General features: G+C 42.4%; 1 protein-coding gene across 2 annotated transcripts in view; it reads right to left on the reverse strand.

Moving 5' to 3' along the window:
- The window catches only part of kif26ba (kinesin family member 26Ba), a 430,401-nt gene extending 415,273 nt beyond the window's left edge, over positions 1-15,128 (reverse strand). For both annotated transcript variants that reach the window (XM_034187958.1, XM_034187951.1), the window contains exons 1-2: positions 14,441-15,128; positions 8,474-8,866 (exon numbers count right to left, since the gene is read on the reverse strand). In XM_034187958.1, coding sequence (XP_034043849.1) covers positions 8,474-8,866; positions 14,441-14,500 — 453 coding nt within the window. In that variant the 5' untranslated portion in view covers positions 14,501-15,128. The remainder of the gene's footprint in view (positions 1-8,473; positions 8,867-14,440) is intronic.
- Positions 15,129-18,522: the final 3,394 nt, after the last annotated feature.

The following is an 18,522-nucleotide window of genomic DNA, read 5'->3' on the forward strand; positions in this document are numbered from 1 at the left end:
TTTCGTTTAGTGTGCAGCATTGGGACTGCACTCTCTAGTTCTTATATACAGCTCCATGACTATAGTATACTATGTTACGTCATATCTGTACCGCACGTGTTGCTAACGTACTAACGCACCGTGTAGAGACAGTCGAGTTAGTGGTGCGTGACACGTGACACATGACAGTGGTGTGCCGCAGGATTTTGTAAATATAAAAAGGGTGCCGCGGCTCAAAAAGGTTGAAAATCACTGGCACAGATGATGCGTCTGCCACCTGCTGAATGCGGCAGCTGCTTTCACTTTTTTGAGCTCTTTAACGCAGTCAGTGTTAAATTAACACTTTCAAAAGATTTATTATAGGTGTTGCAGTTTTTTCTTTCAGAAGACCAACATACAATACAAGCATACAATTTTTTTGAAAAACCGGGATTGAGGTGCAGGTGGATAAGCAGGTAAAGATTCAGACCGCAATTTGGAGTGTGTCCAGGTTTGATTCCCAGCCTCTTTATGTCTGTTGTTACTGTAAAGAGTAGATGATAAATACTTGCTTTCGATGTCCCTGTGACCTTTTCAGAGATTTGTGGTTTAACTGTAGCTCATCAATGAAGAAATTGTCGCTTTAATTCTGCAATTTTTTTTAAATCAACAGTAACTGCACAAGAGAACAAAAACATGGAAGCAATATGGTTATTACCGTCAGGTTTCCACACTGTAATTCACAGTTGATTAAACCTCTGTTGACTCCCAAAAAGTGAATCGGCTGCAAATCCTGAATTATCCGCAAACTGTGAATTGCAAAACGTGAATATTGAAAAAATATCTCACGAAACACAAACGCACATCTTGCAAAATGTGAATTTCACGATTGGTCCTACGTTTTGCACATATTCATGATTAGCGGTCTTACATTTTGCATTCCTCCAGGAACACCTTAGGAGAAAATCCACACTTTGTGTCCAATCACAGTGCACCGTCGTCATTTATAAATCAGCCAATTTGCCCCTCAGACTCTCACCTTTCCCTCCCACAGCCCCACTGATCCCTTAGGGATGCAGAGGGGCTCACCCCCGGCAGGGCGCATGTGCCCCTCCCCAGATGAATTTCATTCATCCAGCAACACCTTTGTGAAAAATGCACACTTTGTGTCTGATCAAAGTGTCTTTTGAATGTACATAATAATAATGTTCAGTTAAAAACCAAATGGACAGTTACTCACTCACTCATGTTCAACCGCTTACTCTGATTATGGGTTGTGGGGGGGCCAGAGCCTATCCCAGCAGTTACAGGGCATGAGGCGGGGTACACCCTGGACAGGACACCAGTCTGTCGCAGGGCCATATACAGATAAACAAACACATTCACACCTGCACACACACCTAAGGACAATTTAAAGTTTCCAATCCACCTAACCTGTATGTCTTTCGATGTGGGAGGAAGCCAGAGCACCCGGAGAAAGCCACACAAAGTGCACACAGAAAGGCCACAGGTGAGAATCGATCCCATGACCTTCTTGCTGTGAGGCAAGAGTGCTAACCACTAAGCCACCGTACTGCCATGTGCAGCTATTGCTTGGAATGATATGTCCCATAGCAAATTTAAGCCTGCCAATACAATACGAAATATGGATACATATTGTGATTGAGAGAAAATAATATTTTTCAAATGGATACCATTTTTTTTACGAAAATGTTTAAAAATATACATACAATAATAACTGTAAACAGCAGTGTACAGGTAATATGAATGTCCAGCTAATGATCGGTCATATGTGTAGTTAACAGAACATAGACCAAACTGTAAATGTGCACGTATAGCTCATGAAAATTAAGATTGCGTTGACACACATCTTTTGGTAGTGACCTCTCCCCCCCAAAAAATATTTCTGCAGACATAGAATTAGTGATCAAGATTTCCAGAAGTAACTGACCTATAAACTACTTACACTGCAAGAAAATATATATCATGAATGATAGTCACGTTTTGTGACTTAAGTTTTGCGAGACCTGTGTTAACGTTTTGTGGGATATTTTATTTCCGGTTTGCAGCAAAATTATTAATGGTTCACGGATACTCATGTTTGTGTAAATTTTCATTAGCGGTTTGTGGATAATTCACGATCTGCAGCAGATTCACGTTTTGGGGTCAACAGTGGACTTTGATACAGACATTGTAAGAACTTTGGTTGAGTTTAAGGTCATTCAGATGGGAATCAATGAAATGTCCCCTAAAGAGACAAAAGCATTGACTGTGTGTGTGTGTGTGTGTGTGTGTGTGTGTGTGTGTGTGTGTGTGTGTGTGTGTGTGTGTGTGTGTGTGTGTGTGTGTGTGTGTGTGTGTGTGTGTGTGTGTGTGGAAGCACTAAGGTAGGTGAACATGTCTTTTGAGTCTCACTGTGAGAGGTCATGTGTGTCGCAGTATCCTGTGAGAATTACATGACAGCACACTGAGAACAGACACGCAAACACAAACACCAGCTGAACTGCTGCTCCAGCAGAGAACAGTCACCGGGTCACACCCCTTCACCAAAGACAGGAGTGACACAGACTGTGCACCACTCAGCCTGCTGTTCACATGTAGAAAGATTTTGTGAGACAACACCAGACAAGTCAGCATTAAAAATAACTCAGTACAATACACAGAGTGGAATTAATTTAGCTAATAACAGCTGTTACAGGGCTGAACATGTGAACAGACAAACAAGACGTATGAACACATTCCAGCATTCTGCTGTAAGGGATAAGAGAACAGTGGTTAAAAAAAATGTTGCTTGTCATTCTAAACATGTTAAAAATCAAAATGCTGCAAGACGTCTTTCATAAGCTGATCCTGAATCAGTCAAATCAGAAAACGCTGCAGCTGAGGAGAACAGCTCAGAACACATTTGCAGTAACACATGTAAGCACAGCCAATAGATACTCACATTGCATGTTTTATGCATATGCCATCTGTGCACAAGTACGCTCCTGTACACAACTACTGCACCTAACCCACTCTTAGAGTCTCCATAGTGTCTTTTTTTTGCTCATCCAAACACCAACACAGTATCACTATGATGGCGGGCTGGAGGTGCTACCGTGCCACCCTCTCTATCTTTATTAAATTTAGTATTATATCTTATTCCAGTGCCTTTGCCATTTTCACTTTGATTATTTCTTAATGTCATCATGTTGTGCTGCCCTGATTTGACTCTACAAAATTGTGTTATATTGGCTTTGCTCTGTGTAATGACGATAAATTGAAGTGAGTATGGAGGACAGCTAAACTGGTTGAAAGCGTGCATCCACTTCACAGCAATCACTCAAAGCTTTTGTTGCTAGATTTTGTGCCCAAACCTGTCAAATACACTAGATATAAACCAAAAACCAATAAATAAGAACAACAATTGACAGCAACCATGAAAATACTGGTCCACATGAAAGAAAATGACCCCAATATATCCAGAACTGGTAACATCAAGCTACTTTGTTGGGGTTTTTTAACTGTTAATCAGAAGTGAAGACTTGAAAAGAACTTAAGGGCACATTCAGTGTGCTCCAAAATTCCAGAAAGAATAATGTGTTGGATATGTAGGAATGAATTTGCACATGCATACTGTTTGTTGGTTTTGATCATAAAATCAGCTCATGTGTGTGTTCTCAAACTGCTAATGGAAGTGAAATTGATTAGAAGGAGTGACAGAAAGAGAGTTATGATTACAGCAAAGTATTTAGTTTTGCTTCTTCATCTACAGTTCTACTGAAAATTCAGTTTGATATGCTCAAATATTCCTCTTCAAACTTTTTTAATGTCATTCAAGTTGCCAGTCAGTAACTGTAGAGGTACTGCTCAGAGCATGACAACACAACTACCAATGATCACTCAATAATACAATTATTGCAAAATTCTGATTTTCGTATGGGCGGCACGGTGGGTTAGTGGTTAGTAGGGATGTGAATCTTACAACTCACGATTCAATTCAATTCTGATTCTTGGGGTGACGATTCGATTCAGAATCGATTTTTGATTCAAAGAGCTCTGAGAAATAGTTATATTACTTAAAAATGTTTATGTTTAAGAAAATGCAGCTTTACAAGGTTAATCAAGTGATTCTAGATGTAAATTTACTTATCTGCTTTGCTTGTTCAGAGTTGGCTGGCAGTATAGCGAAGCGCTGGTCAGTAGTCGGCAGATACCGCTGCTCCACTTCTTTTAGCTCCGGGTGATGGCGTAGCATGTGGGCTTGTGAATTTGAAGTGTTTCCGAAATACTTGACTTTCATTTTGCAGATTTTGCACACTACATAAGTCAAGCTCCTTCTTATGTAGCAAATAATAAAATCCAAAATGCGCCCAAACATTTGCCTTCAGCAAAGACGGTGCTGGCTGAATTAGCTCTTCGTCGGCCATGCTAAGCTGCAGCTCACGAATGTTTGAAGCACGCCGGACCCTCCCCTCGCGGGGACGCTGTAGTACAGAAGCCGTTAAGAAAATGTTTAAAAAAATGTGTTGTGTGGGCCGCCCAAAGAGGAGGTACTACTGGCTCACCACCAGAGGGCGCCCTGCCTGATGTCTGGCTTCAGGCACCAGAGGGCGTAGTCGCCACACAGGAGCACCAGGAGCCCGGAGCTGACAGCTGTCAGTCATCACCTCATCAACATCACATTCCATAAAAGCCTGGGAGAGACGTCATAACTCCGCCGAGTTATCTGCTTACCCTTCAGGTAAACAACTCAGCCGTTCGGTGCCATACGCACACGTTTTTGCAACAGAGCTTTTTGCAGTCATAACCTTTTTGTACACTTGCAGCTTGTAGCCGAGTTTGTGGAAGTTGGAAGGAGTTGGCGTTTCCACTCCTCACTTCAGACTTTGATTAAGTGATACATAAGGCACTGCACGTACTCTGTGTTCCTGTGTTTGGAGGTGGAGGTTTTTTCCCTCAGGAAGGAACTGTATTTTTGCTGACTGTTTGCTGGGTGTACACACACCCACCTTTAACCTGTGTCTGTTCCTGCCAGCAGTACTGGATCTGACAGCTGGAAGCGGTGGCCACCTGGGGACTCAGGGCTTGGCGGCTCCGGTGTGTTGCAGGTCTCCATTGGCGGTAGAACCTCGTGGGTCCCGGCTCTTCTCTGGTTAGGCGTCTCCTACCCTTGGGCCTGCCCACGCGTCACTGAGTTTTGAGATTGACAGACTAAAAGCATATTTGGTTGTTTGTGCACATTTGCAGAATAAATTGTTATTTATTCGGACTTCCTATTGGCCATTCATTTATACCCTCTGGCGTGGGTCCATTTACTTCACTTTCCCAACAAAATGCTTTTTAAAATCGATTCTTGGACATTTTGGATTGATTCAGAATTGTAAGAAATAAGAATCGTGATTCGGCTGTGAATAAATTTTTTCCGGCACCCCTAGTGGTTAGCACTGTTGCTTCACAGCAAGAAGGTCGTGGGATCACTTCCCACCTGTTCCTTTCTATGTGGAGTTTGTATGTTCTCCCCATGTTCGTGTGGGTTCCCTCTGGGTGCCTCCCACTTCCAAAGACTTCCATGTTAGGTGAACTGGTTGGTAACTTTAAATTGAACATAGGTGTGAATGTGTTTGTCTCTCTGTGGCCCTGCAATAAATAGACTGGTGTCCTGTCCAGTGTGTACCCTGCCTCATGCCCTCTGACTGCTGGGATAGGCTCCAGCATCCCCCCCAATGACCCTTGGCTGAATGATTTTCTTATGAATTGCAGGTACAACCCAAAAATGCAAGTATTGTTATAATGGTCACACAGGGCGGCACAGTGGCTCAGTGGTTAGCGCTATTGCCTCACAGCAAGAACATCCTGGGATCGCTGGTACTTTCTGTGTGGAATTTGCATGTCCTCCCCATGTTCTCCAAAGACCTGGTCTCACGGCAAGTCGTGATTCAGCAGCATGAAATATACATTAATCTATTGGTTCGCGATATTGTGAAGAAAAACGTTTCATTTTCGTCACAGCAGCACAAATTCATTCTAATTCATTCCGTGATGGCTGCATGAAATTAAAAGTGAAGCGGGGGGTCAGGGGTGTTATGGTTAGGTTGGGGGGAAGGAGTAGTATTAGGTTATGGTTAAGGTTAAGCCCCGTTTACACATAGACGGTAAGAGCTCCCAGAAGCGTCCCAGAAGAGTTTTTGGCCGTCTTAAGGATCACACGCCGTTGTTAACGCCGGCACTAGGGGGCGTGGCTTAGTTCCGGCTTTACTGGGAATCATCGAAAAAATTATTCAACATGTCGAATAATTCTGGGAGCGCTCCCGGAGAATTCGCGTGACGACGGAGACAACGCGAACAACAGCGTTTGATACTTTTTAATCGCCGTTTCATCCTGCCCCTTCCTGTAGTGCTGCAGTTTACACCACCGTAATTGGCGGCCGGCGTTGTATCCCTAATCAACGGCATGTAAAACGGCGATAGAGCCCACATCGGCGTCCTCAAGGGTGTTTTAAACAGCGACAGAGGCAGACAAAATGGTGGCGCTAGCGGACAGTACGCCGTTCTAAACGCCACCTCCCGGTTAATGGCGTTCCAAACGGCCGATAGGTGGCAGTCAATATAAAAACGCTAGCACGCTGCATGCAGGCCTCTCACTCGCGGCCAGCTCCAGATATTTTTGCAGAGAAGCTCCAGTATGCCTCCTAAAAGAAAATTGGCAGCGGCAAGGACTTACCAAGAGGTCTGGTTCAGAAGCAGAGGGTAGCCCTGTGGTGGAGATGAGCAACATGTTGAGGAGGGGAAAAGGAAGGAGAATAAAAGGCTGATGATCTCCTTCCCCCTGCAGTGACAGAGGCATGTATTCCTGCTGCTTCAGCCTATTATACTCTGGGGGCGGTGCGTATATGCAAAAGTTCCTGGAGTAACGCAGGATTTGCCTGGATAAATCCAGCGGTACACAGGGCATTATCGGCGGCAGCAGAACACCGCCGTTCTCACGCGCGTCTTAACCTGCGATTGTAAAGGATAGAATTGGGTATTAACCCCCATTGCCTGACGTGTGCCAGATGCTACGGCGTCAAAACGCCGCTTTATTCAGCGGATTTAGCTGCGTTTTATCGGCGTATTTGCGGCTAGTACGGCGGTCAAAACGCCGGCGAAATGCTCTGCCCCTTTCCACCGCGAAAACAGCCGGAACTACCGCAAACTTCGGTCTACGTACTACCCGCCGACAAAACCGTCTATGTGTAAACCATGCTTTAGGGTTGGGGGTAGGAATAGGTTAGGAATAGTAAGTTAAAAAAAAAACCCGTCACGAAAATTTGACTCATTTTGTGACAGTAGCATGAAAAAAAAAACATGAGACTGGGCTGCCAAAGATGAACTGGAAACTCATCTACCGTCCCAGCCCAGGTGAGCAGATTGTCACCAAACTTTGGCTACACCCAAACACTCATACTACTGTACTACAGAGTACGGAAGCTTACAGCAATCAGTAAATCATTTTTAATCAAACTGTATGAATAACTTTGAGAAAATATTCCCAAATATTACACAGTGCAGTTTTGTGTGTGCAGTGCAATTTTGTGTGTTATTTATAAAGTCTTGAATGTGACATAAATGTGTGTACTGTACTGTAGTAATTTCCCTCAGAGTGTAAAGCCCAAAAACCTTCTGTTTCTTGGTCTCTGGTGTTTTAGAGGAGTGTACAAATGACTGCATCCCTGTGATTTATGAGAACACAACACATTCACCCACACAGTGATGATTACTACAAAGAAAAATTCATTACAGTCATTACACAAGGGAATGATGAGGAGTCCATTCTTTCATGGGCAACCATGCCTGAACAAATGCCACAATCATTGAAGAAGTGACTTATTACACTGGGCTTTCTCTAGATAATCAACTTAATATTGGTTGACAGGAAAGATATAATAACAATAATAATAATAATAATAATAATAATAATAAGAGCACATATGCAAAAGGATGTACGCCTACATAAATTTTAAAGCTACCGTGTGTAGGATTTAGTGTCATCTAGTGGTGACTGCATTATGCCAGTGAAGGTCATCATTTTGTTTCCTTCACATTTTTGCTTTTTGGTGACGGGGGTTTCCCTTTCCTTCTCATATGACAAACAATATGTATAAGCCTCCACTTAACAAAAATGAGGGTTCTAAAACTTGTTAATTTGCACTAGTAACCATTATACACTTTATAGGGAACCAACCACTGATTGCACTTCTTTTTTCTTCTGTTGCACCCGCCTTACAAAATGCAAAAGGTGGTGTATGTCCCTTTTGGGTGACTGTATCAACATGGTGGTGCAACACAGCCACCACCATGAGGGGGCCCGCTCCTATGTAGATATGAGGAACGTAGTTGAAGACAATGAAAACAGATTAATTCCTTGTTGCAGGTGCACTCATGAAGAGATGTTATGAATGTTATAGTTCATATCTACGAGTAAACACCCTAAATCCTACACACTGTACTTTTAAAAACATTACAAATGGAAAAAAAAAAAAGCAATTGTTTTTACCTTGGTAGAGTAAGGTCCAGGGATGAGCAGTTTCAGTGCTTGTCTTTTTAACTCTGTCAGTCTGGCATTGCAGTTCTCACACCATATCCCTCTTTCACTACCCGGGGAACTTCCACTGCCTGATGCTGGTGATCCTGTCCCAAAGCCTGGGGAGCCACCTAGAGAGCCCGGTGATCCAGTCCCAATCCCCGGAGAGATGGTTCCTGGAGATCCAGAGAAGGACCCAGGTGATGAGATCCCTGACCCCGGGGATGGTGTGCCTGTGGAGCTGGGCATGGAGCCGGCACCCTCAGGGGCAGGGCGTGTGGTTGAGCGGGTGGTGTCCTCATAGGCCTTTCGGTACCATGTTTCCGGAAAAAATGAGGCAGATTTGGTCGGGGAGGTGTCAGGCATCTGTGGGAGGGACACAAAGAGGAAAAGCTTGACTGACAGCTGTCTGTCATGACGCACATTTTAACACGTAAAAGCACAGGTGTAAGTCATTCAAGCTGAACACTGTTGTTTTCACTGCACCTGTGCTTTTAAATGTCTGCTACAGAACATATCTGTGACCTTGTACATCAAAAATAATAAATTATGTGACTTTTTGGATTAGGAAAAAATTGCTTCTTTGAAGGTCATACATATCAAAAGTTGAAACACCAACATATTTATCAATATGAAAAAGTTATTTTGACCTTTCCTGGATCTGCTCATTTATTTAACATCAAACAAATGTAATCACTTCTAAATCCTTTCAATATCTTTGTGAAAATTAATTCAGTGGTTTTTGAATGATACTGCTAAGAAAAACAGATGGTACAAACACAGTCTCCAGTCTGGCAGAGAAGTCTAGGAAATTGACTTTATGAATTTATGTTTTTGCTTGAAAATATGCAAAATGGATTTTTTGTGGTGTAACTATATATATATATATATATATATATAGTGAGGAAAATAAGTATTTGAACATCCTGCAGTTTTGCAAGTTCTCCCACTTAGAAATTTTTATCTTAGGTGCATGTCCACTGTGAGAGACATAATCTAAAAAAAATCCGGAAATCACAATGTATGTTTTTTAATAATTTATTTGTATGTTGCTGCTGCAAATAAGTATTTGAACACCTACTAACCAACAATAATTCTGGCTCACACAGACCTGTTAATTTTTCTTTAAGAAGCCCTCTTATTCTGCACTCTTTACCTGTATTAATTGCACCTGTTTGAACTTGTTACCTGTATAAAAGACACCTGTTCACACACTCAATCAATCACATTCCAACCTGTCCACCATAGCCAAGACCAAAGAGCTGTCTAAGGACACCAGGGACAAAACTGTAGACCTACACAACGCTGGGATGGACTACAGGACAACAGGCAAGCAGCTTGGTAGAAGACAACAACTGTTATGATTATTTATTAGAAAGTGGAAGAAACATAAAATGACTGTCAATCTCCCTCTGTCTGGGATTCCATGCAAGATCTCCCTTTGTAGGTTAAGGATGATTCTGAGAAAGCTCAGAACTACACAGGAGGACCTGGTCAATGACCTGAAGAGAGCTGGGACCACAGTCACAAAGATTACATTAGTAACACATGATGCTGTCATGGTTTAAAATCCTGCAGGGCAGCAATATCCCCCTGCTCAGGCCAGCACATGTCCAGGTCCATTTGAAGTTCACCAGTGACCATCTGGGTGATCCAGAGGAGGCATGGGAGAAGGTCATGTGGTCAGATGAGACCAAAATAGAGCTTTTGGAATCAACTCCACTTACCATGTTTAGAGGATGAGAACAACCCCAAGAAAACCATCCCAACCGTGAAGCATGGGGGTGGAAACATCATACTCTGGGGGTGCTCTTCTGCAAAGGGGACAGGATGACTGCACCGTACTGATGGGAGGATGGATGGGGTCATGTATTGCAAGATTTTGGCAAACAACCTCCTTCCCTCAGTAAGAGCATTGAAGATGGGTCATGGCTGGGTCTTCCAGCATGACAATGACCCCAAACACACAGCCAGGGCAACTAAGGAGGGGCTCCGTAAGAAGCATTTCAAGGTCCTGGAGTGGCCTGGCCAGTCTCCAGACCTGAACTCAATAGAAAATCTTTGGAGGGAGCTGAAACTCCAAACCTGAAAGATTTGGAGAAGATCTGTATGGAGGAGTGAACCAAAATCCCTGCTGCGGTGTGTGCAAACCTGGTGAAAAACTACAGGAAACATTTGACCTCTGTAATTGCAAACAAAGGCTCCTGTACCAAATATTAACATTGATTTTCACAGGTGTTCAAATACTTATTTGCAGCAGTAACATACAAATAAATTATTTAAAAATCATACATTGTGATTTCCAGATTTTTTTTTAGATTATGTCTCTCACAGTGGACATGCACCTAAGATGAAAATTTCATACCCCTCCATGATTTCTAAGTGGCAGAACTTGCAAAATCGCAGGGTGTTCAAACACTTATTTTCCTCACTGTATATATACACATACGAGCTGAGTTACCCGTTCTAAACACGGGTAATAGAGAAGAATTTTAGCCATGTTATTGTATATTTCATGTCACTTTAGTTAAGGTGTAGTAAGTTGCATTGCACTGTGTGTATGTTGTCATCATTAATTTTCATAGAGCAATTTGTGACATTCATGAGATTCAAGTGAATGATGATATAAAGGTGACAGCATGTCATATCACTGCAATGCTGTGGGATATATAATGTTCTTTGTGCCTCTGCAGATGTTTCCTCAGCTCTATGACATTTCATCTGTTTAGCACTTGGGGTTTCACAACCTAACGCCCCTCGCTTCTTGGGAGGCATATCGACAGTCTGCATGCTGTACACAGCAGGTACATTTTAAGTAAAAAAACGCACACCTTAACTCGCATGCAGTGCACACTGGCCCGTTCGGATTCTAATTAATGTCCACCCTCACCAGCCACTACCACATAGTAAGTAAGGTTAGGGTTAGGGTACCCTTTTCTTTTTCTTTCTTCTCTCTTTTTTTAGCAGCTGGGGTTAACCTCCCCGAACCCGACTTCTTTGGAAGCATTTTGTTCATTTCAGAATAGAATGTAAAAATAGGTCCTCCACAGGCAGCACCTCTGTTGAACTGGCAGAAAACGGCTCTGTAACGACATTGATGCAGCTACATTGTAAATGTCTTGCCAGCTCGGGATGTCAGTGAAGTGCTTTGAGGCTGATAAATGCAGAAAGAACACAATTTGTGTGAAATACACAATTTGCAGGCTAAGGCAAAAAAAAAAAAAAAAAAAATGTTTTCTGTCACCTTGTGCCTTCCATAAAGTTTTGGTCACATTTTTTCTATTTTTTTTTTTTTTTTTTTTGGGGGGGGGGGGGCATAAAAATAAAAAAAGATAAAAAAAAAAAAAAAAAAAAAAAAAAACAAGAAGGAATTTGACTGAGTTATAATCCAAAAGAAGATGATCACGAGCCTATGAAGCACTGAACAGGATCCAGTCAGGCGTCTTGTACAGATCTGCCCTATTTTGCTCAGTCAGACAGCCAAATGGAACATCAAATAAGCCACAAAAAGTTGAAAATGAGATATTTTGTGGCTGGGTAAATCCAGTCAAAGAGGAATGGTTCACTGATGTGGTGGAGACATTGGGTCCTTCTGTAATCCCTATAATAAGGTATAGTGGGAATGCTCCAAGTCTCCAAGTTAAGATGTGAATGTACTGTGAACAACTTGTTGATTGAAATTAGTTAAACATGATTAAACAATTGTGGCAGACCGATGTGAGTATAACCAGTACAGATTCTAGTCTATTTGGGTTGGGTGGGGGGGTAAGGTCATACCAGTGGGATCAGACCTCATTATTCTCCCGATAAATGTTTTCACTGCAGAGGATCTGTGGTGAAGCAGCAGCAGCGCTGGCTACGTGTTCGCCCCAATGAAGCTGTAAACATGAAATGAAGTGGAACGAAATGTGCACCAATTTGGTGACTTGGTTTAATTTATCTGATACTGATCAAGCCCCCCTGCCACCCCCCCCCCCCCCCCCACCAAAATGCCTTAAACAGGTCTTGTTCCAATTGACTTGGGACATCCCTACCACCAACTATATGTTTGGCTAAAGATGCGCAGAACTGTGCAAGGTAACACACAGCCCTGGCGTTTCCAGGCAGTCTCCCAGCCAAGTACTAATCAGGACCTGATGGGATCAGGTGTACAAAAAGCAGAATATGTGCTAAGTGTTTGACAGAGAAAATGCCAAACAAGCAACAAATAAATGAAAAACATGCATTGTATGAGCAGAATTTAAAAACCTGCAGCCAATTTGTATTCAACTCTTTACACATTTCACAAATATTAAATCCAAACTCCATCTTGGCCATTCCCAAGTTCAAGAATGCTGAGCTAATTTTGAAATCTGAAAATCTTAATCAAACCTGTAGTCACCATTTTTGATTGCAGATTAAGTGCTTACACACACACACACACACACACACACACACACGCACACACACACACATACACTTTTATGTTACAGCCTTATAAATTCATTTTCCCCTCAAAATTCTGCACACAATACCCCATAATGATAATGTGAATAAGTTTTTGAGATATTTGCAAATTTATTAAAAAAAAGAAAACTAAGAAATCACATGTACATAAGTATTCACAGCCTTTGTCATGAAGCTCAAAATTAAGCTCAGGTGCATCCTGTTTCCACTGATCATCCCTGAGATGTTTCTATAGGTTAATTGGAGTCCACCTGGGGTAAATTCAGTTGCTTGGACATGATTTGGAAAGACACACACCTGTCTACATATAAGGTCCCACAGTTGACAGTACATGTCAGAACATAAACTAAGTATGAGGTCAAAGGAATTGTCTGTAGACCTCTGAGATAGAATTGTCTTGAGGCACAAAGCTGGGGAATGGTACAGAAACATTTCTGCTGCTTTGAAGGTCCCAATGATAACAGTGGCCTCCATCATCCGCAAATGTAAGGTTTGGATCCACCAGGACTCTTCCTGGACCTGGCTGCCCATCTAAACTGAGTGATTGTGGGGAGAAGAGCCTTAGTCAGGGAGGTGACCAAGAACCTGATGGTCACTCTGTCAGAGCTCCAGCGTTCCTCTGTGGAGAGAGGAGACCCTTCCAGAAGGGCAACAACCATCTTGGCCTGTATGGTAGAGTGGGCAGACGGAAGCTACTCCTTAGTAAAAGGCACATGGCAGCCCACCTGGAGTTTGCCAAAAGGCACCTGAAGGACTCTCAGGCCATGAGAAACAAAATTTTATGGTCTGATGAGCGAAAGATTGAACTCTTTGGTGTGAATGCCAGGGGTCATGTTTGGCAGAAACAGGCACCATCCCTATAGTGAAGCATCCCTAATGTGAATGTCCCTGAGGGGCCCAGCCAGAGCCCAGACCTGAATCTGATTGAACATCTCTGGAGAAAAATGACTGTGCACCGACACTCCCCATCCAACCTGATGGAGCTTGAGAGGCGCTGCACAGAGGAATGAGCAAAATTGCCCAAAGATAGGTGCACCAAGCTTGTAGCATCACATTCAAGAAGACTTGAGGCTATAATTGCTGTCAAAAGTGCATCAACAAAGTATTGAGCAAAGGGTGTGAATACTTAGGTGTATATGATTTCTTAGTTTTTAATTTTAATAAATTTGCAAAAAATAAAAAAAACAAAACTTTTTTCATGATGTCATTATGGGGTGCTGTGAGTAGAATTTTGAGGGGAAAAAAATCCATTTTGGAATATGGCTGTAACATAAAATGTGTAAAAAGTGAAGCGCTGTGAATACTTTCCAGATCCACCTAAATTCTAAAATCACAAGTGATTTTCAAAAAGCAGTCAGCAATGCTTTTCATCGTGAGGTCCTGACATCAGTTTATTTAGAAAAAGGGTTTAAAACAAAGAATTCTGAGGGTTAAAGTGGCACAGATCAATGAATGGCAGAGGTGTGTCCAGCCTGCAGTGGATCGTGAACCTACCCCATATTTTCGGCTCCTGCTGCTCACAGACCTCTCCTTGGTCCCCGACAGTGAAGTCATGTTGGAGGTGAGAGGAGGGGGACGAGAGGACAAACAGTCTCTGCTGCTTCACATTAAAATGAGTCCAACGGATCGATTTCAATTTACTGCAGTTTGCGCTCTTCTCAATCTGGACCCGACCTCAGTGCGCACAGCGTTCATACCCCATTCCGCCCCTTCGGACTAAAACAAATAATCCTGAGTGGGCTCTTCTTTTTCCACGCGTGTTTCCTTCCAGAAAGAGCCCTTGTGAGGCAAAGTGTGTCTTCTGTCAGGTTGGACGTGAAGGCAGACCGCTCCCTGTCTGCTCCGCGCTGATCGAGGCTCAGCAGCACTCCGGAGGGGCATCGCACTCAGCCCGAGTCACTCCATCACTCCGCCACTGACCACGCACGGAAGAAGAAGAAGAAAAAACACACCCACACAGGACAAATTCCGAAACACGGGTCCACACAAAGTGTGTTGATGGAGAGAGATCTGCGCGTTGCTGACTGACTTGTATTTTCTTTCCTCCTGTTGATTTCTGATCCGCACTCTGCTCAAACTAAAGTGTACTGGAACAACACACGAGACATCTGGATGTGGGCGTGGTCTTCCTGCCCCTCAGTCACTGGTCAATACGCGTCCACGGATTCGAGTCAGTCACAGGTAGACTGCTCCGTGTCTGAATCAGGAGTCGGCAGCCATGTGCCATCGGTGCAAGAGTCTGCAGGTTTTCATTCCACCTGACCACCACTGCATTCACCTCCTGCGGTGACTGTAGGAATAAAAACCTGCAGAATGTTCACCATGCACAAATCAGTGAAATCATCTGTTGAAGAGGATTGGTTTGGATGAAAACCTGCAAAATGTTTGCCACGCACAAATCAATGAAAACAACTGTTGTGACTGGTTTGGATGAAAACCTGCAGAATGTCTGCCACGCACAAATCAATGAAAACAACTGCTGTAATTGGTTTGCATGAAAACCTGCAGAATGTTTGCCACGCACAAATCAATGAAAACAACTGTTGTAATTGGTTTGCATGAAAACCTGCAGAATGTTTGCCACGCACAAATCAATGAAAACAACTGTTGTGATTGGTTGCATGAAAACCTGCAGAATGTTTGCCATGCACAAATCAATGAAAACTGTTGTAATTGGTTTGCATGGAAACCTGCAGAATGTTTGCCACGCACAAATCAATGAAAACAACTGTTGTGGTGATTGGTTTGGATGAAAACATGCAGAATGTTTGCCACGCACAAATCAATGAAAACAACTGTTGTGATTGGTTTGGCATTAAAAACCTGCAGAATGTTTGCCACGCACAAATCAATGAAAACAACTGTTGTGGTGATTGGTTTGGATGAAAACCTGCAGAATGTTTGCCATGCACAAATCAATGAAACAACTGTTGACATTGTTTTGGATGAAAACCTGCAGGATGTTTGCCACGCACAAATCAATGAAAAGAACTGCTGTAATTGGTTTGCATGAAAACCTGCAGAATGTTTGCCACGCACAAATCAATGAAAACAACTGTTGTAATTGGTTTGCATGAAAACCTGCAGAATGTTTGCCACGCACAAATCAATGAAAACAACTGTTGTGATTGGTTTGCATGAAAACCTGCAGAATGTTTGCCATGCACAAATCAATGAAAACTGTTGTAATTGGTTTGCATGGAACCTGCAGAATGTTTGCCACGCACAAATCAATGAAAACAACTGTTGTGGTGATTGGTTTGGATGAAAACATGCAGAATGTTGCCACGCACAAATCAATGAAAACAACTGTTGTGATTGGTTTGCATTAAAACCTGCAGAATGTTTGCCACGCACAAATCAATGAAAACAACTGTTGTGGTGATTGGTTTGGATGAAAACCTGCAGAATGTTTGCCATGCACAAATCAATGAAAACAACTGTTGAGATTGGTTTGGATGAAAACCTGCAGGATGTTTGCCACGCACAAATCAATGAAAACAACTGTTGTGGTGATTGGTTGGAATGAAAACCTGTAGATTGTTCACCATGCAAAATCAGTGAAATAATCTGCTGAGGTGACTGGTGAAATCATGTGCTGCAGTGATCAGCTGAAATAAAATCTGTATACAGGTGGTACATACACTTATTGTTTGGAATAAAACTTGTAGATTCTTAGCTCAGCTTAGTGGTTAGCACTGTTGCCTCACAACAAGAAGGTCATGGGTTCAATTCCCACCTGTGGCCTTTCTGTGTGGAGTCTGCGTGTTCTCATTGTGTTTGCGTGGGTTCCCTCCGGGTGCTCTGGCTTCCTCCCACATCCAAAGACATGCAGGTTAGGTGGATTGGAAACTTTAAATTGTCTGTAGGTGTGCGTGCGGGTGTGAATGTGTTTGTTTGTCTATATGTGGCTCTGTGACAGATTGGCATCCTGTCCAGGGTGTACCCCGCCTCATGCTCTAAGACAGCTGAGATAGGCTCCAGCCCCAAGCAACCTTAATTGAAGTAAGTGGTTGAAGACGAGTGAGTGAGTGAGATTCTTAGGTCATGTGAATTCTAATGAAATCACCCACTGAGGTGGACCTTTGGAATGAAAGACAGCAGATTACTGGCTTAAATGTTGTTTGTAGAATTGTCTGATGAAGTGTGGTTGGAACAAAAACTTCACTCTGGAATTAAAATCTATGGGCCATAGGCTCACTGTCTTTCACTGATGAGATGATGAGATAGAATGAAAGTCTGCAGCGTGTGGGTTCACATTTTTAGTAAAATTGCTTACTGAGATGACTGGTTGGAAGGAAAAGATGCAGCATAGTGACATCACCTGATGATCAGGTTCAGTGGAATGAAAATTACAGACTGGGGGATAATATCTCATTAACAAAATTAGTTGATGAATAGACTGATTGCATTGAGAACCTGCAGACCTTTGAGTAATGTCGGCAGTGAAACTGCTGTGAAGGTGATCTTTGCAAGGAAAACCTGCAGACTATTTGCTATTCTCATTCGTGAACTTGCCTCCTGACTTGATTAGTTGTAATCAAAGCCTGTAGAGCCTTACAAAATCATCAATCAGATCACGTGCTGAGGTTGCTGGTGAGACAGAAAATCTGCAGACTTTATACCATTTGTAGGACATGACTGCTTATCCCTGTTCTAGACAGAGGTTACAGACATTAGCAATGTTTGGTTAATTGAGTATTTTGTGTATAGTTTCCAGATACCAATGTTCAAATAGAACTTCACAGTAAATTTTGCAGAGTAAAAATTACTTTGCTGGGATAACATTTGGTCCCAGTCTAAACAGAGTAAAATACACTCTATTATAGTGTGAAATCACCTCGACAGTCTTGTCCAATCAAGTGTTTCTACGCCAATAAGAGCTGATTTTACACTGTGATATAGTTGATTTAGCACTGTCATGGAGTATATTTAACTCTATTTGGACTGGGACCAAATGTTATCCCAGCAGAGTAAATTTTACTCTGCAAAACGTACTGTGTTCCTTTTTCCTGTTGTAATTCACTCATTGAGCAATAGAGGGACAACAGTCTGCAGATTTCATTCCAAGGAGTTACTTTTGCTAAAATTTCTGAAAGAGTCGCTTTAAGACAGAGGGACAGACAATTATGGAGGTCCAACAATCTGCAGATTTTCATTCCAGTGTAATCAGTGATGGCATAATGCTTACTCAGTAAACACAGCTCCATGCATATGGACTGTAGACTCAGAGCACAGAACTATAAAGAGAAGCTGGCATTTTAAGTCTGAGGTATCCTCATTCCTCCAATCACAAATCTTTTTTTATGCATGCAACCTATAAGGAAAGCTGTGCAATTTACCATCTGCAGGAAAAAGTCCAAGCAAAACAGTTCTACTATAGTGTCTTCGTATGCCTTGGATTCCAAGGTAAAAAAAAAGAAGTTATGTGTAATCAACACAGCGCTAGTAATAATTCCGCATCATGTCCTCTTGCAGGAGTCCCACCCCACTGCTGAGCAGTCTATAATTGGTGACACACTGCCCCCTACTGTACATTTTCCTCGTAGTACTGTAATAGCAGCAGTAGTTAAAAA

The sequence above is a fragment of the Thalassophryne amazonica genome, chromosome 2, assembly GCF_902500255.1.
Source record: "Thalassophryne amazonica chromosome 2, fThaAma1.1, whole genome shotgun sequence".
Lineage (NCBI taxonomy): Eukaryota > Metazoa > Chordata > Actinopteri > Batrachoidiformes > Batrachoididae > Thalassophryne > Thalassophryne amazonica.